Source organism: Fonsecaea monophora, assembly GCF_001642475.1.
Source record: "Fonsecaea monophora strain CBS 269.37 chromosome Unknown Scaff3, whole genome shotgun sequence".
NCBI lineage: Eukaryota > Fungi > Ascomycota > Eurotiomycetes > Chaetothyriales > Herpotrichiellaceae > Fonsecaea > Fonsecaea monophora.
Genome location: NW_019173934.1, coordinates 99679 through 127645, shown reverse-complemented (window position 1 = coordinate 127645; position 27967 = coordinate 99679). Strand labels below are relative to the sequence as shown.

The 27967-nt window shown below is 51.8% G+C and overlaps 6 protein-coding genes across 6 annotated transcripts; 3 read left to right on the top strand and 3 right to left on the bottom strand.

The window, feature by feature from the left end:
* Window positions 1–471: 471 nt before the first annotated feature.
* AYO21_00756 (hypothetical protein) lies at window positions 472–1276 on the bottom strand (the record flags this gene model as incomplete). The annotated part of the gene is made up of 2 exons (XM_022650744.1): window positions 472–1183; window positions 1239–1276. The coding sequence occupies 2 exons, from the start codon at window positions 1274–1276 to the stop codon at window positions 472–474; spliced, it is 750 nt and encodes a 249-aa protein (XP_022516747.1).
* Window positions 1277–1742: 466 nt separating this feature from the next.
* AYO21_00755 (hypothetical protein) lies at window positions 1743–5288 on the bottom strand (the record flags this gene model as incomplete). Its single annotated transcript, XM_022650743.1, has 1 exon — window positions 1743–5288. One exon carries the CDS (start codon window positions 5286–5288, stop codon window positions 1743–1745), a length of 3546 nt encoding a protein of 1181 aa, XP_022516746.1.
* A 1322-nt stretch (window positions 5289–6610) lies between these two features.
* On the top strand, window positions 6611–13658 carry AYO21_00754 (protein pyrABCN; the record flags this gene model as incomplete). The annotated part of the gene is made up of 2 exons (XM_022650742.1): window positions 6611–9862; window positions 9978–13658. The coding sequence occupies 2 exons, from the start codon at window positions 6611–6613 to the stop codon at window positions 13656–13658; spliced, it is 6933 nt and encodes a 2310-aa protein (XP_022516745.1).
* A 5637-nt stretch (window positions 13659–19295) lies between these two features.
* On the top strand, window positions 19296–19838 carry AYO21_00753 (hypothetical protein; the record flags this gene model as incomplete). The annotated part of the gene is made up of 1 exon (XM_022650741.1): window positions 19296–19838. The coding sequence occupies one exon, from the start codon at window positions 19296–19298 to the stop codon at window positions 19836–19838; it is 543 nt and encodes a 180-aa protein (XP_022516744.1).
* Window positions 19839–22074: 2236 nt separating this feature from the next.
* AYO21_00752 (hypothetical protein) lies at window positions 22075–23847 on the bottom strand (the record flags this gene model as incomplete). Its single annotated transcript, XM_022650740.1, has 1 exon — window positions 22075–23847. One exon carries the CDS (start codon window positions 23845–23847, stop codon window positions 22075–22077), a length of 1773 nt encoding a protein of 590 aa, XP_022516743.1.
* Window positions 23848–24357: 510 nt separating this feature from the next.
* Window positions 24358–27564, top strand: AYO21_00751 (hypothetical protein; the record flags this gene model as incomplete). The annotated part of the gene is made up of 1 exon (XM_022650739.1): window positions 24358–27564. The coding sequence occupies one exon, from the start codon at window positions 24358–24360 to the stop codon at window positions 27562–27564; it is 3207 nt and encodes a 1068-aa protein (XP_022516742.1).
* Window positions 27565–27967: the final 403 nt, after the last annotated feature.

Sequence of the window (27967 nt, the reverse complement as noted above, 5' to 3'; positions counted from 1 at the left end):
CTTCAACTCCAGCTCACACCTGGTTCAGCCCATCACACTCCTCCATCCGGTGCCTATCCTTTGTGAATCACTTGGTCATTGGTTCTTTTGGTGTGGATGCTAGACCCTGGGGCCCTGTTGAGGCTTAGGGAGGCGGGGGAGACATCCTGATCCAACCAAGCCACTACAGCGCCCTTTCGCTATACGCTATACACGACCGCTCCGGAAAGCCTACCTAAATCTCCCGCCGCCTTCCTAGGTGCCTTTCCAGGTGGGTCTTAGTTAGAGGGGGAGCCTTGTTGCCCCAAATACGGAGGTCAATATGAACGAGGAGGAAGAGGAAGAGAGCGAAGACTCACAATTTGATGTATTTGTGCAATGACTATGGCCAACTGATACAGTCCTCCGCAACTCACATAAAAGTACAAGCTATAGCCGATGGAAACCAAGAGGAAAGCCAGAAGAAGGACCCGTGCAATGGACCATATTCATTCAACCAACACATTTGCTCCAGGCTGGCAATCCACAGCCGAACCCTACGAACAAATATATCAGGAAGATGACAACCACCACGAGCAGCACCATCACCCGCACGTTCTTCCACCACATCTGCCGCCGTAATCCTCTACTTCTCACACGGAAATCCCGCGCACTGCCTCCCAGACGATCTGTCTTGTCCACCAACAGGTCAATCCTCTCGCCCCTCTCCAGGACCCGCTCAATGTTTTCAGTCATAATGTCCCTGACACTGTCAATCTCTTTACGGGCGTTTGTCAGTGCATCACTCGGTGGTGCGGTGTTGTACTGTTGGATCATCGCTTTGAGGGTAGAATTGAACGCCGCTGTGCCATACGCGGGCAATGACGAGAAATCGGTAGACTCAGGTTTGTACTGTGCCAAAAACTTCTTCTTGAGCTCCAGCAAGAAAGCGAAGGGCACTCGCCGACCCATCTCTGTTTGGGCGACGACCAGGTAGGTGATGGCTGCATGGCTGGATATCTGCTCGTCCGAGCCATTCGAGGTTGAGGAGGGCGAGTCCGCTATGTAGTGAACAAACAGACGATCATGTGTGTAGGTAAGTTTCGCAGGGGTGGAATGGGAGATCTTGGGGAGAATGACGGAGGCGAGCGACGAGGCCGAAGACGACGAGGTGCCAGGGGCTGTGTGCTCGGTGAGGATGGTGGTTCCATGGGCGATGCATGCACTATCATATGAAAATGAGTATAGTCCCACGTGAAGTGTGCAGAAATGGCACTTACTAGAGCAATTGGCTCGGTTGGCTCGAACTCGACGCCATGTTGAGGTGCTACGGACGCAGTTTGAGACTGACTGACAGGGAGAAAAGGCGCGCAACAGTGGTGAGTTCCCTCTATACGTAGCTTTCGTCAACTATGCGCGAGTCGTAAGGTTTGGAGAATTGGCTAAAGGAAATAGGAAGTAGGTGATATAGACCAAAGGATGGATGAACGTGATTGCCTGATGGATAAAGTGAGTGGTAACACGCAGAGAGCCGTCGGCAGTGAAGGCGCAGTTAGCCCCATCGGGCACTTGCGTCATACCGTTGCGCTAGAAACTGTTAGCCTCTCACCCTCTCCACTTCAGCCTTGCAAGTATTATAATCTCGCTTCTCATATGAATAAATATGTCCGATATATCAGGGTATATACTCGTATTCAGGCAAAAGTGATATCAATGCTTCCCGCCGTTTGAGTCTAATGCGGCACCGCATTCAAGAGTTTCCCAAGACCACCCCCAGGTGAGCCTCAAGTGGAGTGTGGTTGCGTCCTCGTATCTTGTTCTTCACTTTGCCCGTTCCCACCTTCTGTAGTGCATTGCTGCGCTTGCGAGGGTTCTGCCACCTTGGTGGGTGAGCTCGCTCGGGGTGTAGTAGCCTCTGCATAATTACTTGCCGTGAGTGTTCGATCGACCTCCTCCTCCCGGGTCCTTGCCTTTCGGCCACTCGGCTGTGGCCCCCCTCCACGGCTCCTGCTCCTAACATCGTGTCTCATATGGTCTCTCATCTCATGAATTACCTCTCTGAAGCTCTCTTCAAGGGCATTCATGCGCGCCATCATGATTTTTGTAAACAATTCTTGCTGTTCCTTCTTTTCTTTTTCATGGCGTGACTCGATTGTTCCTTTCACCATGTGAACCGCAAATGAGCTTGGAAGTGCTCCCACATAGCCTCCGCCGATTGCTCTGTTGTCACCAATATCCGACACCAGATCCATTTCGAGGGACGGTTTCCGCCGCAGTTGAGCGGATGGGGGTTTAAGGGACACCAGCCCTGCCAAATTCGGCGTTGACCTGAAACCCTGTTCGTCTTTGGTGGGAAGGATTGGTCGCATCCGAGTTGGGCCTGCTGCTCGCTTTGGCGTTCTATGGCCCGCACCACTAGACCCAGGCTTCGAGACAGGAGTGCGAGCCCCTGATCCAGGTGCTGAAATATGCGCCCTAGGCGGTGCAACTTTGCCCTCTTCGACCGACGAAGTCTGTTCCGTGCTGGAATCCGTCATGGGCTTAAAAATCATGGTCGCAGCCGACACGTTGCGGGAATGATGACGAGCCTGCTCCTTGGGAAGGCGTCGCAAAGGCGAATCGGTACCCGATCGGGGCTTTTCCAGCTTCACTTGGGAAACCGGTGCAAGGAAGTGATCTGCCTCAAGAACAGAGTCTCCAGGAGCCTGCTTACTTGTAAAATAGTCCGGATGTTCTGGGATGGGAGGGATGGCGTTGTGTTGTTCCGGTTCTGTATCACTCGGTGACCGGTGCTCCAGTGTTGTGGTTTCCTCTTCATCACCATCATCATGTGTCGGCATCTCATCATCTCCCTCCGCATCGGTGTTGCCCGCCGGCTGTTCCAATGCTGTGGGTGTAATCTGTAAGGGATTTGTCTCGGCTGGAGATAAGAAGCCTTGGTTGGTCGTGAAGTCCTCGGGGTCAGATGCGACTGACATGGTTTGGCGAGAAAAGTCGCGAGCTCGGCTGACGCGGCGCGGTCTGCGAGATATCGTTCCCTTAGCCTCGAGCCTATCGACAACTTGCCGGTCTTGCTCCTGCGGCGGGTCTGCCACGTCGTCGCCCATCTTATTCATCCACGTGCTAACCACATTACTAGCCTTGCGCCGGTCCCGACTATCATGAGCATTTCTAATGGTACTGTCAAAAGGCTGCCTGAACACTTCTTCTAGAGCCCTGTCCTGGCGAAAGGTAGCAATAGAAGGTGCTCGATTGAGTCGCGTAAATTTTGTCGTTCTTCTCACACGCCCTCGTCGCTCGACAAGATCGATACTGTCATAGACGGTAGACTGCATAATGGTCTTTTCGTACAGTAAGATCGAGAACAGCAGGGGTAAATGCGTAATCTTGATGATGGTCCGATTGATCTTGACGTATTGACGGAAGGGGACGAAGTACCTGAGAGGGACCAGAAGCCACTGTAGTATGTTCGTTGGTGCGACGTAAGAGAAGAGCGCATCCGATTTGACGTGAGAAATGGTGTTGACCGCAAACAAGAACTGGTGCTCTTCACTCGCATTTCGGACAATAGCCATGAAGGAATTGGTCAGTACAGTGATCAAGATGGTGACTACAAGGAAGTGACAGATGAACAGGAACAAAGTCAAAATCATCTTTCCCAGAATATTGTAGCCATCCCATCGATCCCAAGCGGCTGGCGTGAAACCCATGAGCATTTGTAGCAGAGCATAAGCCACCGAACTAGGAGTGTCAATACCATCGTTGCCAAATGACAAGGTGAGTGCAACGAAGAACCCACTACAGCTGATCAAAATGAGTAGTGAGACGGCGATGAGATCCACTGCCATGTATCGAAAGGCAATCAGAAGCGGTGAGAAATAGCGGTAATGGTCTAGCACAGAAAACAGTCGTGGAAACAGTAGGATAGCGTCGGCCGCAAGGACGTCGTAGGCCATGTTGGCTACCATGTGTTTCCTGACATCCGGCATGAGAATCCCGTAGAGTCGCAGTGCCAGGTGGATGACGAGGATGAGGAGGATTCCCAGGTCGAAAGTGTTCCAGAAGCTGGCAATGTAGAGACTGAATCCTTGTTCATTGAATCCAACGATCTCATCGAGCATATAGCCGGCCGCCCAGAACCAGAATACAACTTCGAGCGTTGTGATCTCGAGAGAGCGTTGAACGAGCACGGCGACAAACAAGCTCAGGAGAACAGCAAAGGATAAGGTGGATAGGATGTTGCGGTATCGAGGAACCCGCAACCGGGACAACTTGAAAAGAGAAGCATCCCGAGGATCGTACAGCGTGACGGCTCGTCTTGGTGTGCAAGAACTAGGGTGGATAGGAGCGGACTTTGCTGACAAGCCACCATCATTTGTGCCGTAACCTCTCGATCGACTTATTGTAGGGACCGGTCTATGCAGGCTGTCGGCCGCCGAGTGAAACACGATTGTGCCAGCCCATATTGCCTCAAGCTGCTTCACTACCATGGGATGGGAGAGAAACATTTTAGCCTGGGCACGGATGGCAATCTCAAAGCACGAGATCCTTGCCGGCCTTTGAGCTGGCTTTTTTGAGCTTGCTGTGTTCCTTCGTTCGTGTTCGGTCTGAGGCATCGCATCCAACTGCCCTTGAAGAGGATCAAAGTCATAGGACAATGCGTCAATAAGCTCTCTCGTGGAAAAGTCCTTGAGAAGCTTGATGGCCACCAGCTCACAGACCATTGCACGGGTTTTGTTTGTCCCACTATTACCCGAGGACATGGCAGCCTCTTTGCTATACTGAAGGCAGTTTGCCATGAGAGCACAATGCGTAGCAGCGTTCAGATGGTTGCGTCGGATTTCCTGTTCAATAGGCTTGACCAGGAATTGCGAGACTTGGGGAGCCCGAAGTTGCTCCCAGGTTAAGACGGTATCGCACCGGGAGCTCACCAACAAACGGATGGCGTGCGTGAGGGCAAAGACGGGAATGGCATCGAGACGAGCGGCAGAAAATATGGGAAGGAGGGGCGTCGTATCGTCAGGCCCGTCTTCGTCGTCTTCGTCGTCGTTGCCAACGTCTTCCCCCTCTTGAGTGGTTACCTCCTCTTCCTCCTCTTGCTCCTCGTCTTCGTCATCTTCAGACCCGTCTCCTTCGTCGTCGATGTCTTGATCATGGTCTTCCTGAGAAAAGGGAACACGATCGTGTAGGGAAGGTCGCCCCCAACTTCTTCGAGTCGGGCGGCGTGAAGCCTCGGGGGATTGTGTGGTTCGAGTGTAGGTTGAAGAGAAAGGTGACCGTTCCCGCCGCCTCTGGCCTCGGAGAGCGCGTGTCAGAGAGAAAGAAATCATAATCGAACCAATAAGCCACCAGGAAGGTGTGGCGCACGGTGGGCGGTGGGCGATAGTCGATCAGGCAATGGATAGGTAAATTAGAATGCAAGACGCGTAAACAAATTGTTGCGACCCCGGACTGAAAAAGAAACAGACAACACGACTCAATCCTAGATAGTCATTTTGAACAGCAGCAGAAAACCACCAACGAGCCAGAGAACAAGAAGAACGAGTAGAGGGAGGGGCGAGTGAGGAACTATGTCGGTGAGTCTCTGATAGCAGCGTCGAGGCATGCGGGATATTCTGTTTGCACGAGCAGAGGGAGCACAATGCGAGTGGTAACCAGCGCGCAGGTGCGCCCTGCCAGTCCCGCTTTGGCCTGGTAGAAGAACCCTGAACCTTACCACTAGCAGCAGTCGTGGGGTGGCCCATGGCTTGCTGCAAGCAACAATTGCATCAAGACACACGGGATTCCATCTGCATGTACAGAATGTGGGAGGGTGGAATTTGATGGGCGATCACGGCGATTGTATCAGTGAGACGAGTCGTCAGTTGTGGCACAAGCGATGGGTGCAGGCGAAATGTTTGGTGACATCAGGGAAACGGGCTGCAGATAAGGCTCTTTGGGGATGGGAGTTTGTGCATTTCAGGCTTGTGATTGGGGGTCGCCTCCCAGATGCCGAGGGTGACCTGCACGCTTAGAGCCGCTTATGCAAGAGGTCATGGGGATGCAGCGTGGGGTAGCAACATCGGATCCTCGATCACTTGAAGCCCATGAACCCAGCACCAAATAACGTCGAAAGGTTGAAGCCGCAGTGGGTGTCTAAGCATGTGCATGGTACGGTGGTATGGTTTGCAATGGTATATAACGCTATAGCCTCGACATTCTCCGTCATGCCGATTCATCACCTGCTGTCGCCTGTATGTCTTTGAGCTTTATGATCCGCTCCTCTCATCGTGTCTTTACCAGGTGTCCCAGGAAATCATGAGGCAAAGGAGTGATGCAGGGTCTGAAAAAAATTCGAATCTCATCGGGTGGCCCCTTGGACCCAAAGCCGGGCACCTGCAGTAAGTAGCGGAGAGCCACGGCCAGTTCCGTCCCCTGATTGGGTGACAAGAAAAAAAATTGCTTGGCATCAAAAAAGGACTTTCTCAGCACTGTCCAAGTGTCTCAATTTCTCCTGGAACAGCAATATCATGCAATTTGATCTTCTTTTGTTTCATACAGCTCCGACGTTGGCACTGCTTCGTACATAACTTCATCCCTACCGCCCCCATACGCTTCAAATGTACCCTTGATTGTCGCCCTGCTGCGCTGACAGCAGTCCTCTTATTTCATCATGAATCGGTCAGTCCCTTTGAACACCGATGGCCATCGTCCAGTATCTAGAGACAGTAATCTACCTCAAAGCCCAACGGTTGCAGCCTCCGTTGGAATAAGCAGCGCCGATGGTCCCCTCTCCCCGACCATTCAGATCGATGGAGACCATTTGGGTGCTCTCAACCCTATGGCAACACCTCAGCCCTTTAATGGTGACCAGCCCAAGGTCTACCTTGAGCTCCGGGATGGTCAGGTATTCGAAGGCCTGAGCTTCGGTGCCAACAAAAGCGTTTCTGGAGAACTCGTCTTCCAGACCGGTATGGTCGGCTACCCAGAGTCTATCACGGATCCCTCCTACCGCGGACAGATCTTAGTCATTACTTTTCCGTTAGTCGGCAACTATGGTGTACCCTCGAGAGACACCTTGGATGAGCTGCTGGGCGATCTTCCCAAATACTTCGAATCCGACCAGATCCACATTGGAGGCCTGGTAGTTGCCTCATATGCCGGTGAGAGCTATTCTCATCACCTGGCTAAATCTTCTCTCGGCGCCTGGTTGAAGGAACAGGGTGTTCCGGCAATGTGTGGCGTCGACACCAGAGCTCTGACAAAGAGAATACGAGAAGAAGGGAGCATGCTTGGCCGTATGCTTCAGTCACGACCCTCTCCGAAATCAAAGCTTTCTAATGGTATCAACCCTGGTGGGCTTTCAAATGGAGACGTAGTGATGGGCCCGCAAAACTGGCAAGATCAAGTTGAAGGAGTGGAGTGGCATGATCAGAACAAGAGAAATCTTGTGGCAGAGGTATCTGTGAAGGAGCCCCGAGTCATCTCGCCTCCCACTACCCGAGCTCTGCTGCATCCTTCTGGACGTCCTGTTCGCGTCGTGGTTGTCGATGTCGGTCTCAAGTACAACCAACTTCGCTGTCTCTTATCTCGAGGGGTTGAGGCTCTGGTGGTGCCATGGGATTATGACTTTCCGGCTCTTGCTGGAAAAGATTACGATGGATTGTTTATCTCCAACGGCCCCGGAGATCCCGCAATGCTCTCAACAACTATCAAGCACATCTCAGAGGCTTTGAAGGAAGCCCGAACCCCCATTTTTGGCATCTGTCTTGGTCACCAATTACTTGCTCGCGCAGCTGGTGCTGAGACGTTGAAGATGAAGTTTGGTAATCGTGGCCACAACATCCCCTGCACAAACCTATTGTCTGGACGATGCTACATTACTTCACAGAACCACGGATTCGCCGTCGACTCCATGACCCTCCCTGAAGGGTGGGAAGAATTATTTGTGAACGCAAATGATAGCAGCAATGAAGGCATCCGACATGTATCTCGACCATACTTTAGCGTGCAGTTTCACCCTGAGTCTACGCCTGGACCCCGAGACACCGAATTCCTGTTTGATGTCTTCATTGATGCAATCATGAAGAGTCTTGAATCTGTTGATTATCTATTCCGCCCCGTATCCTTCCCAGGTGGAACGATTGAGGAGAACGACCGAGCACATCCTCGTGTTACGGTGAAGAAAGTCCTTGTCCTCGGAAGCGGTGGTCTAAGCATCGGCCAAGCGGGAGAATTCGATTATTCCGGCAGTCAAGCAATCAAAGCTCTCAAGGAGGAAGGAATCTACACCGTCTTGATCAATCCGAACATTGCCACTATACAAACTTCCAAAGGTCTTGCTGACAAGGTGTACTTTTTGCCTGTCAACGCAGACTTTGTTCGCAAAGTCATCAAGTATGAGAGGCCGGACGGAATTTACTGCACGTTTGGTGGCCAGACAGCTCTACAAGTTGGTATTCAACTCAAGGACGAGTTTGCAGCTCTCGGGGTACAAGTCCTGGGGACCCCAATCGATACTATCATCACCACAGAAGACCGTGAGCTTTTCGCCAGAAGCATGGAGTCAATTGGAGAGAAATGTGCCAAATCAGCGTCCGCTTCCAGTCTGGAAGAGGCAATGCGAGTCGTCCAAGATATTGGATTTCCTGTGATTGTCAGAGCTGCATACGCACTGGGGGGACTTGGCAGTGGATTTGCTGAGGATCCGAGCCAGCTGCGCGAGTTATGCACCAAAGCATTCGCCGCAAGTCCGCAAGTGCTCATCGAGCGGAGCATGAAAGGCTGGAAAGAGATCGAATACGAGGTCGTGCGTGACGCCCGCGACAATTGCATAACAGTCTGCAACATGGAGAATTTTGATCCCCTGGGGATCCATACAGGGGACTCGATCGTCGTTGCCCCTTCACAAACTCTTTCGGATGAAGATTACAACATGCTACGAACCACAGCTGTCAATGTGATTCGCCATCTGGGTGTCGTGGGAGAGTGTAATATCCAGTACGCTCTCAACCCTTTTTCCAAGGAGTATTGCATTATAGAGGTGAACGCTCGATTGTCTCGATCTTCAGCTCTGGCCTCGAAAGCAACAGGATATCCGCTGGCATTTATTGCCGCCAAACTCGGACTGGGGATCCCGCTGAACGAAATATCCAATTCAGTCACGAAAAAGACATGTGCCTGCTTCGAACCCTCGCTCGACTACGTTGTCGTCAAAATCCCCCGCTGGGACTTGAAGAAATTCACCAGAGTATCTACACAACTCGGTTCTTCAATGAAGAGTGTCGGTGAAGTCATGTCTATCGGCCGGACGTTTGAAGAAGCCATTCAAAAAGCCATTCGCTCTGTCGATGTCCACAATCTTGGGTTCTCGGACATCTCCAACCCTCTAATGTCAGTCGACGATGAATTGCAGACGCCGTCAGACCAAAGAATGTTTGCGATCGCCAATGCCATGCACGCGGGGTATTCTGTGGACAAGATCTGGGAAATGACCAAGATTGACAAATGGTTCCTTTCTCGACTCAAAGGTCTAAGCGATTTCGCCAAACTCATGTCCACCTTCACAGCGAGTAGCATTCCTCCGGCAATGATTCGGCAAGCCAAACAACTTGGATTCTCGGACAGGCAGCTAGCTCGATACTGGAACTCGAACGAACTGGCAGTGAGACGTCTACGAGCTGAGGCGGGCATCCATCCCTTTGTGAAGCAGATCGATACAGTTGCAGCCGAGTTCCCCGCCGTTACCAATTATCTATATCTGACCTACAATGGTACGGAGCACGACATCACATTCACCGACCACGGAGTAATGGTCCTCGGGTCTGGTGTCTATCGGATTGGGTCATCGGTGGAATTCGATTGGTGCTCAGTCAGAGCTATCCGCACTCTTCGAAAACAAAACTTCAAAACGATCATGGTCAATGTAAGCTAACTATTCTCATTTCTTGTGTTTCTCTGGCCGCTCCTGTCTTTCAAGGAGCTCTGGACCGTCGATGGTCGAGCACTCAGCTCGGCTCATCGCAACTCATTCCACCCAGCCCACTCTGGTTTCTATTCTTTCGCATTGTTATTCAGTACTTCAACGGCCCCTGCTAACTCCCGAATGGATCAATCCCGAGACGGTCAGCACCGATTTCGATGAAGCCGACAGGCTATATTTCGAGAACATCGACTTAGAGACCGTTCTGGACATTTATCAGCTGGAATCGGCCAGTGGTGTCATCATCTCGATGGGTGGACAGACGCCCAACAATATCGCCTTGCCTTTGCATCGATTGAATGTAAAGATTCTGGGAACATCCCCGGAGATGATCGATTCAGCCGAAAATAGGTACAAGTTCTCGCGGATGTTGGACAGAATCAAGGTGGACCAACCGTCATGGAAAGAGCTTACAAGCATCGAGGATGCGCTGCAGTTCTGTGAGAAGGTCCAGTATCCCGTGCTCGTGCGGCCATCCTATGTTCTATCAGGAGCAGCAATGAATACTGTGTATTCCAAGGACGATCTCGCCAGCTATCTCAACCAAGCCGTTGCCGTATCCAGAGAACATCCCGTTGTGATTACGAAGTACATCGAGAATGCCAAAGAGATTGAAATGGATGCCGTCGCGAAAGACGGTGTCATGACAGGGCATTTCATCTCCGAACATGTCGAAAATGCCGGTGTTCACTCAGGAGACGCCACTCTCATATGCCCGCCACAAGACCTTGAGCCAGAGACCATTGCTCGTATTGAGGAAGCAACCCGCAAGATCGGGAATGCTCTCAATGTTACGGGGCCATTCAACATCCAGTTCATTGCCAAAGACAACGAAATCAAGGTCATCGAGTGTAACGTACGAGCCTCGAGGTCCTTCCCCTTTGTCTCAAAAGTTATGGGTGTGGATCTCATCGAGATGGCGACCAACGTCATGATGGACAAACCTGTGACTCCATATCCGCTCATCAATCTGCCTCCCGATTATGTCGGCGTCAAGGCGCCTCAATTCTCGTTCTCTCGTCTGTCTGGAGCAGACCCTGTGTTGGGCGTCGAGATGGCGTCGACGGGAGAAGTTGCTTGCTTTGGACGAGATCGATACGAAGCCTACCTCAAGGCAACCATTTCGACTGGTTTCAAATTACCCGAGAAGAACATCCTCCTCTCGATTGGGTCTTACAAAGACAAGCAGGAAATGCTGCCCTCGGTCCAGAAGTTACATTATTTGGGATACAATATATTTGCAACGTCTGGGACGGCTGACTTCCTCGAGGAGCACGGCATCAAAGTCAAATACCTGGAAGTTCTTGCTGGAGACGACAAAGACCAGAAGTCGGAGTATTCGCTGACCCAGCACCTGGCCAGTAACAGGATTGATCTCTACATCAATCTACCCTCCAACAATAGGTTTAGGAGGCCTGCCAACTACATGAGCAAAGGCTATCGGACCCGAAGGATGGCTGTCGACTATCAAACTCCCTTGATCACCAACGTCAAAGTTGCTAAGATCCTTATCGAAGCACTGGCCAGGCATTATGATCTGAACATCCGGAATATCGATTTTCAAACGAGTCATCGGACCGTGGTTCTTCCAGGGTTGGTCAACGTGGCCGCCTTTGTACCCGGTATTGCTCAGAGGGGATCTTCGGATTTCTCCCTTGTTACCAAGGCGTCCATTACAGCAGGCTTCAGCATGGTCCGGGTCATGCCTGTCGGTATTGATAGCGCTGTCACTGACGCTCGCTCTCTGAAAGTCGCACAGTACAATGCTCAAAGTGGCGCATTCTGCGACTTCAACTTGTCCGTAGCGGCCACCGATTCCAATTCTGAACAGATCGTCCATGTCAAGGAAGAGGTTGGATCACTCTTCATTCCATTCAACCATCTCTCTTCTGGCAACATCAACAAAGTTGCGACTGTGACAGCACATTTTGGAACTTGGCCATCATACAAACCCATTGTGACTGATGCCAAAACTACCGATCTAGCATCAATCCTCTTGCTGGCCAGTCTACATGACCGAAAAGTCCACGTGCACAATGTCACCTCCCGGGACGATATTAGCTTGATTGCCCTTTCCAAGGAGAAAGGGTTGAAGGTCACTTGCGATGTGTCAATCTACAGCCTCTTCTTGTCGCAGTCAGACTTTCCCGAATGTTCAGCGCTTCCAACGGCTGCCGATCAGCGAGCTCTGTGGGATTATCTGCCAACAATTGATGTGTTCTCGATTGGTAGCCTACCATACCAGATTGCCGGCGATAATGCAGTGCCCACTGTGGGAATTGCTGATGCTCTTCCCCTACTCCTTACGGCGGTCTCTGAAGGTAGAATGACCGTGGAGGATGTCACCACACGTCTGCACGACAACCCAACGGCGATCTTTGAGCTTCATGACCAGCCTTCGACGTCTGTCGAAATTGACATTGACCGCCCCTATGTGCTGCAAGCTGGCGAGGTGTGGTCGCCGTTTGTCGGAAGGACTTTGCGGGGTGCAGTATCCAGAGTCATTTTCCAGGGCAAGACCACTTGCCTCGACGGTGAAGCACTCTTGGATGATCCTCGAGGTTCCGACATGTCTTCACACCTGCTCCATCCTCTGTCGACATTGGGAGGCCCAGGATCTCCAGTCATTCAAGCACAAGCGGAGAGTCTAAGCGACAGACGCGTCTCAATGAGCACCAGGAGTAGGCCGATTGTCCGTGCTCGCCCCATGGAAGAACTCTTAGAGACCACCACTCCGGTCCTTCCAACCGCAGCGTTGTACCAACCTCAACCTCCCTCCACTATTTCACCGTCTCTACTCTCTCTTCTTGCTTCGTCACCCTTTAAAAATCGCCATGTTCTGTCGGTCAATCAATACAATCGTCAAGATCTACACATTCTGTTCACCGTGGCACAGGAAATGCGCCTGGGTGTGCAACGACAAGGCATCCTTCCCATTTTGCAATCTCGCGTTCTTTGCACCATGTTCTATGAACCCAGCACCCGTACATCGTCGTCCTTTGATGCTGCCATGCAACGGCTAGGAGGGCGCACGATTGCGATCAATACCGATCACTCGAGTACTCAGAAGGGAGAGACCCTACAGGACAGTATCCGGACGCTGGGCTGCTATGGCGACGCTGTAGTACTCCGTCATCCGGACGAAGAGTCGGCTGCTACCGCAGCCAAGTTTTCTCCGGTACCTATCATCAATGGCGGAAATGGGAGTCGCGAACACCCTACCCAGGCTTTCCTCGATCTCTTCACTATCCGTGAAGAGTTGGGTACTGTCACTGGCCTCACGGTCACGTTCACGGGCGATCTCAAGTACGGACGTACGGTTCATTCCCTCGTCAAGCTTCTCCAGTACTATGAAGTGCGCATCAACCTCGTGTCACCGAGAGCACTTGCCTTGCCATCCGATGTACGCGATCTCATTGTGTCCTCGGGTCAATTGGCCATTGAATCCGAAACGCTCACCCCTGAGATCGTTGCCAAAAGCGATGTTCTGTACTGCACGCGTGTTCAAAAGGAGAGGTTCCCCTCACTCGACGAATACGAGAGATTGAAGGATAGTCTGATTGTGGACAACTCTGTTCTGAAATATGCGAAGCAGAGCATGATTGTCATGCACCCGTTGCCGAGAAACAGGGAGATCAGCGAGGAAGTCGACTTTGATCAACGAGCAGCTTATTTCAGACAGATGCGGTATGGGCTGTACACGAGAATGGCGCTGTTGGCACTTGTGCTAGCGCATTAAAAAGAGACGTTGGCGGCGACAGTTGTGGCAGAGGGGTGTCTATTCGATTTGAGCCACGCGTTGAATTTTCACGTCAGTCTCTACATCGGCATCTGGGCGGGAATTTACAAAATCCAAGAAGAGAAAAAACCATGACCAGAAAAGATATCAAGACAAAAGGGAAAAGAAAAGCGAATTTGAGGCGTTGGCAGCGAGAAAAACGGTCCAAAACACACAAAAACCAACCAAAAAAAAGAAGGGGGCTTTGGAAAACGAAAAAACTTGGAGAAGAAAAATACCAGACTGTGATGAAATCGAAAAGAGATTGCAAGGGAAGGCGACATAATTCAGTCAAACAACGATGGGCCAGGCCAACAGTTGATAGAAGTTGCAACTTAACTTGCTGTAGATTTGAATTCGATAGACTAAGCCGACGTGAACACGTATCTAATCGGGAACGTCTTGGCCTCGCGGCGAGTACATGAAGTGACGATTGTATGTATGATGTATATGTATGTGTATATCTATGTCTATATGTATAACATTATAATATATTATGTTGGTTTATGTATGTTATATCAGGATATATGTACTGTATGTCAGTAATATAAAATACCATCCCCACCACGACTGCAGTCAACCTCTGTCGTGCTACTCAAGGCTTACTTGATCGGGCTGTTACGCCAACATTAGTACCCAGCTCGCTAGGCGATACCTCGCCGCTTTGCGCTCCCTCCAGTAATGCCTCTACTCTGTTCCCGTCTACTCGACATGCTCTCTCTCGTTTGTGGTTTACTGCAGGTTGATTGTTCTCTGTGTAACGGTCCAGGTCCAGGTCCAGGTCCAGGCCCAGTCGGCATACGAACGATCACTCCATCTCGAACCAGAACCGAAGCCGAAACCGTCGATGTACATGACGCTACGCGACCCATTACCGTGCGACTGTGCAACCGTACGACCAGGGAGCGACGAGTGGCGCTTTTCTGGCTACTTAGGTAGGCAGCAGTCAAGGGGGGTTGGTTAGCTTGGGAGAGAGAGAAAAGTCCGAAGAGTCAAAGCCCGCACGCCCGCCTTTCTGCTTCCGCTTCTGATTTCCGACGTCCGTGGAAAGGGAATAGTTGGCGCAAGTCAACAAAATCCGTCCGTTTTAGGCACGCCTTTTGTCTACACAACGCCGGTTGAGACATACCTATCAACCCGTCGGGTCTTCGAACATGAACTGCGGTTGCGAAACCCGAGTGAAGACGTTTCAAAGCTGTAGGCAGAACCCTCAACATGTGATTCGTGCGGAATACATTCTTTGTCAAGCGGCACAGGCGCGACCGAGCCAAACTCCTTGTGTACCGCCTAGCAGACGGATGAGAGATATCCCCCTGTCTCTTGATGCTCAAGACAGGAATCTCACGGGTGAATGCCCCAAATGCGCAAGGCGTACTCCGTCCGATTCATCGGATGATTAAGACTCAGACTCGGTCAGTTGTACCCCATCGGAGTATTGAACAACGTGCGCGAGCCTCGTGGTTCGCATTGGAGAGCTGTTTATATGTGCTGACTCTGGTTAGTCCAGCAGGTCTCTCCCCCTGAAACTCGGGCGTCAAACTCACAAGTCATCATCCGGCTTTTTGACTCTGTAAACCTCGTGGGACACCTGATCAAGGTTCACCGAGGGGAAAGACTTGCAATACAAATCGATGACGAGGTGCATCTTTGTGGAGTCATCCGGAGGACAAAGATGTGGGAAGTAGTCGTCTTGGGGATCAATATTGATCGCTTCAAAGAACTTTTGGGTTATCGTTGCGGGATCCCGTTCGTATCTCTCGTGGAAACGGAGTATGATGCGTTTCGGGGCCATCTCTCCATCGAGGGACGCCTGGTGGCAATGGCGGAGGGAGGTGATTGACATGTTACATTGGTTGGTTTTGCTGCTTCATCTGGAGGTTCTCCAGGATTGATATCACTTGCTGGCCGAGGAATGCCTGTCGCCTCGTAAAGGAAACTCTCCCGAAATATCTTGGCAGATTGGCCACGTTTGCATTCACTCGTATCCCCAAGATCAAAGGATCAAAGTGCATAATCGCGTCGAAATGAAAGATGCAACACCATGTGAGTCGGTTGTCCGGAGATCAAGCGGGTTCATCTAGCATCATTCCTTTCTGGGGAGGCTGTACATGGAAAATTCCGACTGTAACACCGGTATTCGGACGCCATGGAGTTTCCAGTTAAGAGTGTTGAGATGGGCATTAAAAGCACGCTTGTGGCGGGAATTGGAGCTGCACTCCTTGTTGACAGGTGCGTGCTTGCTGGAGTACTTACCGCAGTTGCTCAATGTATTGTCGACATTTGGCAAGAGGTTTGGCAGGGCGGCCTCATTGCTCTCGATCATGTGAGGGATGAAGCCACTGCTCAGGCAAGGAGCAGGCTTTATCCATTTCCAGAACACTGGATTAAGGCTAGATGCTCGGTCTTAAAACAAGAGACGAGGCCAAACAACCGCCGTGTCGCTGCCTTGTTCCCCTACCCACCTTGTACGTACTCCGTGGTCCCATAGAGTTCTGGGAGTCTCAACTGCACGGTGCGATAAAGCAGCAGAAAAACGAGTATTAGCCTGAATAAAGGGAGCCATTGGACACTATGTCATGGCACACAGTCAACCCCTGCATGTGCTGAGTGTGCAGTGAGTGCAGCGAATGTAGCGAATGTGCCCCAAGATTGGTGGGGGCGCAGGCTGAGTAACGGCAGATATAATCAGTTCCTCTGCCATGTCAGACATCGAAGGCCTACCGCATCAGGCAGGCCCTCTGAGGCCAGAACACGTTCTTCTGCAGGGCGTTGATATGTCATTGCAGATCTGGCTGGCTGGTGTCAAACACTGGACATTTGGGTGCTTTTAATTTCCCCGTGACTCGTAGGATTCAGACTCAATGGCCGGTATCTGAACGCTAACCATTTCTAGGAATTTCACACATTCCCCTTTGCTTGGATATTTGATTGCACGTTACCTGCGTTTGGCGGTGGCTTCCGACAGATTCAATGGGTGACCTCATACCGAGATTGTCCGTGCTTCAACCTTGCAGAATCTTTCTGGTCTATGAGTGTCACTGTTGTTGGTGTAGGGAGTAAAAACGCTCATAATGAAGGCGTTTTGTCGGCACTGTCATCGAGATCATTCAATCGTGTACGAATACAAGGGAACCAACAGCGCGAATTGTACACAAGGACCAATCAATTTGTGCAAAAGGCAGTGAGCCATAAGACTCGCACCAGATCCGGAGCTGGTGCCGAAAACGAGGGGTTGTCTCTGATGGCTGATGGCCAGCGGAGTTCCGAGGAGATGATCTCCGAGACCAGCTCGAGGAAAGATCTCCTCGGCCAGTGGGTGAAAGAGACTAACTACTACAGCAGTGAGTCAATCTGGTCAGTGACGAGCCATCTCTTCTTCTCCTATCTTAGCGCAGAGTAACGGTCATGTATCCCACAAGTCAAAGCCTGTGGATAGAGCGAACAAGGTTGGACGCTCGCTGTTCGAGTCCGTATAAGGTAAGGATGGTACATCAAGAAGTCAAGAATCCTCCCTCGCTCTTCCAATGAGACATTAAGCGGGATCCCATTTTCGCGCAGTGCGCGCGTGTGAAAAAGAAAAAAAAAAAAAAACCCAGAGTCCTGGACAGGCAGTCAGGTACAAGACGCCCATTGTTCGGGGTCGCACCGGATGGAAAACCGCTCAGTGGAGATTGTCGATCCGCTTGTGGGGAATATATTGGACTTCTAGAAGGATGCCGGGAATGGAATTTGATGGAGCTCGTTGACACTGTGACAGGGACCGTGAATCCTTCAACAGGACTGATGCTTGAGGAAGTCGCAGAGAACAGGTATACCGTTGAGAAGAAAGGATTGTGGAGGGACTGGGGCTTTAGCGAACTCTTCTCGAAGGTTTCTTGATTCGGTAGTTCCTACGAGTTTGTCGAGGTGGAAGGAGATAAGGTCAGCAAAGACTGGGTGCGCAGGACGCGCATAATCTGAAACAGTGACGAACGGATGGTGTGCCGTGAGGGCGGCCTGTGCACCTTCTGGAAGACTGCTGAACGAGGCATTCGTACCGAGAGAGGTTAGAGCCACTATCCCAAAGAAGTAGTGTCGGGTGTGTCAGTAGATAGAAGGAGCACTAGGGATTAAGTAAGGAGTGGGATGTGCTGGCCGGAGTCTTTGACTGGCTCAACTGCCACCCGATTGCTGCACAGGGTCATTCACACGGTCTTGCATGATGCGGGGGCCTCAGTCACTGAGTAAGGAAACCTTGTTACCTACTCAGCGAGTTTTATCTCGTTGGATGGACTTGAATGAAGAGTAGCCAGCGGAGGTGGAAGCCCGTTCTGTGATTGGGGTCCAGGTTCAGTTGGTGAAGATCGACAATACGCGGGCCTAGAATCCTCAGAGTTGTCCCACCGTGCATTGCTCAGGTCATCAAGATACCAACAAACACGTCCTCAAGGGGATTCGGTGAAGGTTGGCGGTGTACCTGTGCACCTCAGTACAGCACGAATGGAACATTGAGAGACAAGGATGGTTTAACCGCAATCGGTGGTCTGAGACATCTGAGCACCTTCCCAGAACAATTAACCGTCGACCGTCATTGTGGAATGTGTTTGGCACGCGCGGTTGTAGAGTTGCGTTGCAGCCGGAGGGGAGTTTTCAGGCGTCTAACAATTGTCAAGTTTGTACCGGAGAGAAAATTTACTGGGAGGAACGAGGCGGAAAGTTGGCCGCCGATGGACGCAGAGATGGGCTACGTCATTTGTTTTACTAGGGAGCAAACAGGTGGTTAGTGGCCTGGTCACGTTACTACGCCTCACAAGAGGCAGGAGTGGAGGGGTAGAACTGCGTACCGAGCACTGCAAACTGCAACTGGCACTGCTACAGGGTACGGGTGCGTATCTGCCTGCGCCTCTCCTCTCACCAACACCACTTACTCTCTCCTGTATACAATTTCTCATGTTGATGATGACTATGATCACATCTACCCTCTACTCGGAAACACGACTCTCCCACCGCTCCCATCTCAAGCCACTTCTCCATCCTAGGCTAATGTAAAACACCCCCAGAGTCCATGGCGTATCCCAGCGCTTGATCCTTGGGCCGGACAAAGTTTACCATGCAACAGAAGACAAGCGGCCGCCGAAACCTCAGCAACCCAGAATCCTCGTACCACTGACTGACTGACTTGCTGCATGTTGCGCTGTCACCCTCTTCCTCCGCCCTGTCCATTACGACGCCGTGCATGCTTACCTCACGACTTCCTTTCCCGTCACCCGTTGCCCTTGGTTGACTAGAGGCTCCCCCGCTAGGGCGTCCCTAGTCACCCGCCCGCCAGTTCCGAAATTATTGCGCTTTGAGCCACCCTCGCGCATGATACTTCGCCTAGCGAAGCTGCAGACGCACTAGCCTGCCTATGTAATTCATCCTGAATTTCCACGGCCTCTACCCCGGCTGATTGATTCGGGTCCCCTCCTGTATCAAAAAGGATATATTCCTCAGTCCCATCCCACTCTGTAAGCCCTTTTCTCCTTCTCACAACCAGAGGTCAAGTGCCATATCCAACCCACAATCAGGACGTTCTTGAAGAACCATTGTCGACGACATACAACATCAAACATCTTCACCATGCTGGCTTCCACATCATCCAACCCGGCCATCCAGGCCTACAAGGTCTACCACCTCTCCCAAACCAAACTCGACCGGGAGTGCCGCCGACAAACCCCAGATCTCCACCGCATAGTCCTGCATGCCTCTATCGTCGACAATGTTCGACGATGGTCGCGTGACCTTGCTACTCCTTCTGAAACCGTGGTCGTCGACTCCGAGTCCGACACGGACAGCGATCCATTCGAGGACTCGGCATCCGACGAGGAATACGAGGATGCCTCGTCTGTCGACCAGATTGCCATCTTTGACTGCGAGGTTGACGACGAGACGACGATTGAGCAACAGTCCCAGAGCAACGGCAAAGTCTACGCCGTTCAGACCGGTGTGGTTCAGTGTGGGGAGAACAAGGACTCCCAGTCCAGCTCTGCGCCTGCCAGCCCAAGGAGACGAGCGCCCCCTCCACCACCGTCAACGGCCAAGTCGACTTACGACCAGAGCTGGAAGCAAAACCGACCAGTCACAGTCCGAGAGACGGCCATTGACGTTGAAGGGGACGATTAGATAGACCGCCTCCACAACTCGCTACGCCTTTATGACAACTTGATACCCCTTTGAGAGCACCTGTTCAGCCGCAAGGCTACGAATTTTATGAAAGCTACTCTCCTGTCGCTGCAGTTCCGCCACCAGCTGGTGATACGAAGTTGGGTCTCCAGTTGAGCTTGACGCTACGGAGGCCCGTCGACGAGATGCAGCGACCAGGAGCAGTCGAGCGTTATCAAGGAAGCTTCACTGGAAGAACGACCCGATCGTCGATGACCGGGGAGAAGGAAAGCTTCACCGCCAATGGGATCGAGCATGAGCGCCACCTCAGATGGGACATTAGCCATCTCCATTACCGAACCCCAGTAGTCGTGGCTTTTGATAAGCCAGCCTGGGACAAGGGATGGAGGTATCTATCTGAGATATTGGGAATGCTCAGCTGTATGGGGTCCTGGGTGGGGATTGGCAAGACTTGAGATCTGCGATCCACGGCTATGTACATTATTAATTGACTACTGTCTATTTCTCTCGTCTTCAATGAGGGATCTGAGATTTGCTAGTTGTACTTGTAATTGTGGGATAGGGATGGAAATGCAAAGAAATCAATTACACAAATGTTACATCAATGATCTGAATTCTGTTCCCAGTTTGCGAGTTGCAGCCGATCTTGATGTTTTCTTCTAAGCTGAAAACCGAACCAACATTTCCATTTCCGTGTCGATCCATTAGTTATTTGCCCGGCTTTCGGCGCCCAGTTGGCGTGGGGCGTTGGGTCGTCTTGTGTTCTTCTGGGGGATCAGCGATCGACGGTGGATCGATCATCCGGACACCGCCCACCCCTACCATGCAGGAAATAATACTCGGTATTTAGTTAATTATACTTTGCGGCGGTTTCATTATCCAACACCTCGCGCGAGCACTTGGTACTTGGTACGTACCTCGTCAGTGGCTTGGTACAAGTGGCCGCGCAATAAATATAATGCATGTGGAATGGAATGGGAGTGAGATGGAATGCATTGGAAATGAGAATGATACCTTTTGTTTCTCCTCTCGCTTACGCATCCGTGAACTTGTCCTTATCTGTATGTATATACTCGGTACCTACATACATACCTAGGTACGTACCTAGAGGTGAGGGGGAAAAGGAAGGGAGAGGAGCGTGAGAGAGGCATTTCCGAGGGGATAGAGTTTACGAGTACCAAGTACTGCATATTATAGACTTATGTACCTACCTACCTACTTGTAGTACATGGATTCCTAGGTAGGTGTGTAGAATGCAGACCTCGACACGATATACCACCACTACCTACCTACCACCAACTACCTTCCTTTCCTATGATCTTCTTCCTTCTTCCTTCTCCCTACTCCTACTCCTACAACCTACAGCCTAGCACCCTGTACCCTCGGAGGTACCGAGTACATTCCAAGTCTCTCATCCACCACCCGCGAACCCGGCCGGCCCGCCCACCACTCGTCCGAGTTCACAACGACACGCGAGGCAATTTTTTTTTTTTCTTCGTCGCCGTTTGTCCCCCCTTTCCCATTTCTCCGTTTCAGACCCCGAGGAACCTGAAATTTTAGTTGCGGGAATTTTTTTTTTTTTAGAAATCAATCAGCTCTGACACTTTAGTACGAGGTACCGAGTTACTCTGGATGAGAACTCCGGGCTTTGTGGGGACGCGGCTTGGTGCCGTTGGTGCCGTTGGTGCCGGTGCGTTTCGATCTCTGCGATTGCGCATCCTTTCCTTGTAATATGATTATGTACATCCATACCGAGATAATCCCCTGATCTACCAGTATGTACGTGCTCAGCAGCTCAGGTGCGTAGCCAAGAGCCTGGGGATCTACATACTCGCGCACTTGCATATGAACATACGTACGTATGTACGTACGTACGTTCCTTGCGAGCTTGGTACTCTGGTGCGGACCTGCGCGTGCGTGCACGAGGTACTGCTTGTGCTGTAATACAGTAGGTATGTTGATCTGTTGTACTCGTGCTCGTACGGGGTGACGAGGTGACGAGGTACTGTATGTACATACTCGTACCTAGGTATGCACGAAGGGCAGATGGGTAGTCGATATTCCTGCGTAGAAATACATACTCCGTACAACATTCCTTGAGGCTGCCGTGGATACCCTACCTCAGGGGCTTCGCCTTGTCCCTGGTCCGGCTATTATCCTTGACTGGCTGTCTATTCCACCCCTGACGGCAAACTGCCATGCCAAAAGTGTAATTATCCATATATCTCTATCCTGTTTATTTGTGTAGCGCTTTACTCGAAATCTTGACACCCTGGGGATGGCGCACACTCGACCACACGCTCGGAGACACCTTGACAGGCAGCTTTCTGCCCTTCAACCTCTGATCAATGAGCCAGAGTCCCACCACAAACTCCTCCCGATTGAGCGTCTTGGCCCCTGGCTGCGCCACGAGGTCCCAGATCTCTTCCAATACATCTTTGGGCAACCGGCTTCGCTCCCAAATGTCTCGTACCACAATGTTGACAACCAGGTCACCAGGAGAGGCGCCATCTTTTCTTCCCTCCAGGTCGGGATTGTCCATATCATAATCAATAAGTAGCCCTCTGTTTGCTGCCCACACACCCTCGTACCGTTTCCTTTCCCGCTCCGTCACCTTGTCTCTCCACCGCCTGCGATCGCCTTCGTGGTGCATATTGGGATGTCGCCTCCAGTGCCTCCGCCCACGTTTTTCTTCTGCTGGTTCGTCGTGTTCGGGCGAGTTATTCCGCAATGTCTGCCTCATAGGTCGCATGGGAAGTGGTTTTAGCTTGGGGTTTTGCGACATCGTCTCACTCCTCATCCCAGGAAGGTGCATTAACTGCCGTGCGCTGCCGAAAGCGCCCACTGACTTCGAACGTCGACGAGGTATAGGTGGCGGAACCTTCTTCGAAGCAGGAGATGCTCCACGGGAGCCGGTATGGGTGGCTGCAATGGAGCCCGCAACCATGGCATCCGCCAAAGAACTTGCAGTCATTCCTGTTCGCGAGTCCTGAGCCACTGCTTGTTCTTGTGCAACGATTGCTGCTCGATTGGCGCGCACTGGGACGGGCGCCGGTAGAGGCTTCGGGGGTTGTTCGACCGTCAACCGTCCAGTGTCGCTCTCTGAATCCGTCTGTGGGGGAGATACTCGCAGACGTGGCCATGACGAACCGGTAGTCGACTGAGGGGATGCAGGGAGATTGCGGAACACCGGTGCGCTGGGGCTGCTCTCCTCAGAAGTTGACAGAGCTCTTCTTCTCGCTTCTAAACTGGCGGCATTCCTAGAAGCCGTAGCTGCTGCCGTGGCACCGGAGATTGACGGGCTCGGAGCCGACGAGGATTGAGTAGAGTAAAGCGGTAAATTCAAAAGGTAACCCAAGTCGCTTCTCTGCTTGTCACCCGTGGCATTTTGGATTGGCACGGGAGCCGTTGTCATCGAGGCCTTCGCCCCAGCGAGAGCAGCTGCGCTCTGTTGCAGTGACTGGACAGTCTCGCTGCTGCTACTTGTGCTCATGCCTCGACTTCGCACCTGGGACGGTTCTCGCCTCGCCAAATACGAGCTCCCCTGATCTCTTTTCAATTCCGGCCTGCGCACAGGGCTTGTCTTTGCAGAAGCGGCAACGGCGGCAACGGCAGACGTAGATCGAGCAGCGTGAGGCCGAAGCCCAGGCTTGGGAGGAGATAGAGAGGAGTTGTTGGAAACCGCAGTTGGTAGCTTTTCTGTCGTCAATGGTCGACCTCGGGCATTGAAAGCCGACTCTTGTGAAGTCGCGGCCTCATTTTGCTGTGCTTGTTGTTGCTGCTTCCTGATAGAGGCAGTGGTCGCTGCAAGCAGGGCTCCTGCAGATGGATTATGTGATGCGGAGATGGAGATGTTGGGTGGCTTTACCGTAGGCACTCCAAATGCTAAAGTGGCACCCCGGAGAGCGGGCGAGGGCAAAGGAGAGAGTTTGGTTGTGGCGGCATTGTGTTGTTGGATGAAGGAGGGCTTTGGCGCCACAGGAGGACGCCGTGCCTGCTTCTCACTCATCAATCCATTGACAACTGGTCAGATACAGGATGCCGGAGCATCGGACAATGCAGAACGAATGGGGCACACGGCGCAAGTCTCGAGAGCTTAGTAAGGGTTTCGTCACATCTCAATAACTCCAACTCTGTAGCAAGGTTTGAAGCCCGTTGCCGAACGAATGACCAGAGACGAAGGAATAGACAGTGGAAGTATGGAGAGAAACAGGAGGAGGCAGAGTGAAGCTGTAAGGCTTGGTCCGTAAGCGTCAATTTCGGCCTTGACGGCGATGCATGGATTCGGGACTGCGCACGTGATTGCGCGTCTTGGCGCGTCTGTGTCACGTTTCAGAGGGAGAGCGTCACTTCAGTTCTAGCTAGGCATAGGCAACGAGACACGCCACGCCTGTCAAGTGGCAGCTCGCAGCCTGCCCCCTAATGGTGCTCTGGACTCATCTTCTACCTCAGCAAGAATGTGTGTGCGGTCGTAGGGCCACTTCATTTCAATTCAGCAGACCTTCTGCCCGATCCCAGGATGTCTGACGATGAGAGCATGCACGATGAATCCAGTCATGAACAAGTGCCGAACCGTGCAGATGTTGAGAAACGGTTAGACCAGGAATACCCAAACCGCCCTCGCAATCACGGCAAGACTCTTCCCTTTCACACACTGTTTGAGGATCTCTTCAATCCTCTGATTGACAACAGGCAAAAGAAGCCAGCGGCAGCCGTCATCAACCGCAGAAAAGTAGGTCCAGATGGCCAGTCCAATTTATCTCCATCTGAGCGACGGCGTGCAATCATCCAACGGTACATTGCTCGTTGGCGCAAAGAGGTCGGCCCTGACTTCTTTCCGGCCTTCAGGCTCATCATCCCAGACAAGGACCGCGAACGTGGAGTATACGGACTTAAAGAGAAGATCATCGCCAAACTACTGATCAAGATCATGAAGATCGACAAAAACTCCGAGGACGGGTACAGCCTCTTAAACTGGAAACAACCTGGTCAGACGGCTGCGTCGCGCATGGCAGGAGATTTCGCAGGTCGCTGTTATGAGGCCCTATCGAAGCGCCCCATGAGGGTTCAAGTTGGCGACATGACGATCGCAGAGGTCAATGAGCTCTTGGATAAGTTGTCAGGGGCACCAAGGGAAGAGAACCAGCTCCCGATCCTCGCAGAATTCTACAAGCGCATGAATGCAGAAGAGCTGATGTGGTTGATCCGTGTAATTCTGAAACAGATGAAAGTGGGTGCTACCGAGAAGACTTTTTTCCACCTCTGGCACCCTGACGCGGAGAGTCTGTTCAATGTTTCCAGCAACCTACGGAGAGTGTGCTGGGAACTGTACCGTCCAGAGATCCGTCTTCAAGATGACGAGGCTGGAGTCGCCTTAATGCAATGCTTCCAACCTATGCTGGCCCAATTCAAGCAAGAATCTCTCGACAAAGTGGTCGAGGCGCTGAAGCCCACTGCCGAAGACCCCGAGTTTTGGATTGAGGAGAAACTAGACGGCGAACGTATCCAGATGCACATGATCACTGATGACGATCATCCAGGTTCAAGACGCTTCCGATTCTGGTCCCGAAAAGCCAAAGACTACACCTATCTGTACGGTGATGGATTTTACGATCCCAACGGAGCCCTCACCCCGCACATCAAGGACTGCTTTACAGACGGGGTAGAAAATATCATCCTCGACGGAGAGATGATAACGTGGGACCCCAATGAAAAAGCACCTGTCCCTTTCGGCACATTGAAGACTGCTGCACTGGCGGAGCAACGCAACCCATTTGCTCAAGGTCACCGACCTGTTTTCCGAATCTTCGACATACTTCTAATGAACGATCAGCCTCTAACTCGCTACACTCTGCGAGATCGCCGCAAAGCGTTGGCTGCCAGCGTAAGAAGTCTGCCCGAACGCTTTGAGATCCATGAATACACGGTAGCGAAGAAGGTGGAGGAAGTGGAAGACCTACTTCGGAAAGTCGTGGCCGAGGCTTCCGAAGGCTTGGTGCTCAAGAATCCAAGATCCATGTACCGTCTAGATGACCGCTCAGGCGACTGGCAAAAAGTAAAGCCAGAGTACATGGATGGCTTCGGAGAGGAGCTCGACTGTCTTATCATTGGCGGGTACTACGGTTCAGGAAAACGGGGCGGCAACCTCTCCAGTTTCTTGTGCGGTCTGCGTGCCTCAAGCAATGCCGTACAATCGGTGACCGAGTCTCAACGCCAGAGTCAGAGCGAGGACCAATCCTCGCAACGAAAGGTGACTCAATCGCAAACCTCGGTTGAACAGGGAGCTGAATCGTCTGAACCGAATGGCCCAATCGAGAACTTTATATCCTTCTTCAAAGTTGGTGGCGGTATGACGGCTAACGACTACGCTACGATCCGCCACTCCACAGATGGGAAATGGCACCCTTGGGGCTCCCGCCGACCATCGGCAAAAGACTATATCGACCTGGGCAACTTGAGCTTGCTCAAGGAGAGACCAGACGTGTGGATCAAGCCTTCCGACTCTCTCGTTGTTCAGGTAAAAGCTGCGCAAGTCACAGCCAGCGACGACTACGGCCTTGGAAAGACATTGCGGTTTCCTCGATTCATGAGACTGAGAAGGGACAAGGATTGGAAAACTGCTCTCTCTGTCGACGAGTTTAGAGATCTACAAGTCAAGGTCGAGGATGCTGAGAAAGAGAGAGCGATGAAAGTTGACCAGCAGCGCAAGGAAAAACGCAAGGCCCGCGCTGGCGGATATGCAAGCCAGAAGAAGCCGCTCACCGTGGCCGGTTACAATGCCAGGGATGTAAACAGTGTCAAGTTACCAGAGGGACCGACAGGAACCGTCTTTGAAGGATTGACCTTTTATATAATGACAGAATCCGCGTTGAACGGGGATCTGAAGAAGTCGAAACTCGAGCTGGAAGCCTTGGTCAAAGCCAATGGTGGTAGAATCGTGCAAACGGCAACTCCGAGTTCTGAGAACCAAGAGAGAGTGATATGTATTGCGTCCCGCCGAACCGTCAAAGTGGCATCTCTGGAGAAGCGCGGTGAAAAGGAAATCATCAAGCCAATGTGGATCTTTGACTGCGTTGACCAGGCGCAACGGGACTTTGCTAGAGGATACGCGGATGAGATGGTCGTTCCTTTCGAGCCTGAGCGCCACATTTATTTCGTACCGGACAGCAAGAGGGAGCTTTTCGAGGACAATGTGGATGAGTATGGGGACAGTCTCTCAAGAGATGTCAGCGAAGAGGAGCTCAAAGAGATTATGGCCAAGATGGGAACTGTCGACATCGAAGACGAGGAAAGGAATAGAATTCCAGACCTCTTCGGTGATGACTTCCTCAGCATGAAGGGATTCATGTTCCACGGCCTGGTGTTTTTCTTTGATCAGCCCGCTTCTGTTGCGCGCAATGGAACAGCGCAACCGCCGCACTTGGACTCCTCAGCCACATCGAGCATGACAATGGCGAACACGGCTCACTCTACCCAGGCTATTGCGCAGTTTGCGAGTGCCCAGGTACTCTCGCTCACGTACACCACACTCTCGTCGGTACCCTCCGACGTTAGAGCGACAATCACACACATCATCGCCAACCGTGCCTCCGATCTCGGGGATTTGAGGAAACAGGTCTCGCGCTGGGACACGAGGAAAATCCCACGCATCGTGACCCACGAGTGGATTGACGTTTGTTGGAAAGAAGGAACGAGAGTTGATGAGGAAGCATACATTGCCCGATGACGACGAGTCTAGCCGTCTATGAATTGCGGACCGAAAAGCCGAGCACAGTTCAGAAGCTGGCCCCGAGGGCGAATACGAGCTGTCTTCTGGTCCAGCCGTGGTTCCAAAAGTGCGTGTCACTTACTCACTCACCACTACGATACCATCGGCGAGAGATTGGTCCATGGTATGGTGTGGTATGGCGTGAAGATGGATCCCGAATGCTTTGATCACCATCCATGTCTCCCTTTTGTTCCTTCGATCCATTCATCTATTGCTCTTTGGCCATTTGAGTTCCCTCGTCCTACTCGGTACTCGTCCTTAGAATACCTTCTACCCCTGTATATCCACTCGAGTCCCCTTCTCCCTACCTTCCGCCACTTCGACACAAAGTCCAGCGCACGTCGTGAGTCAGGTGAAAAAA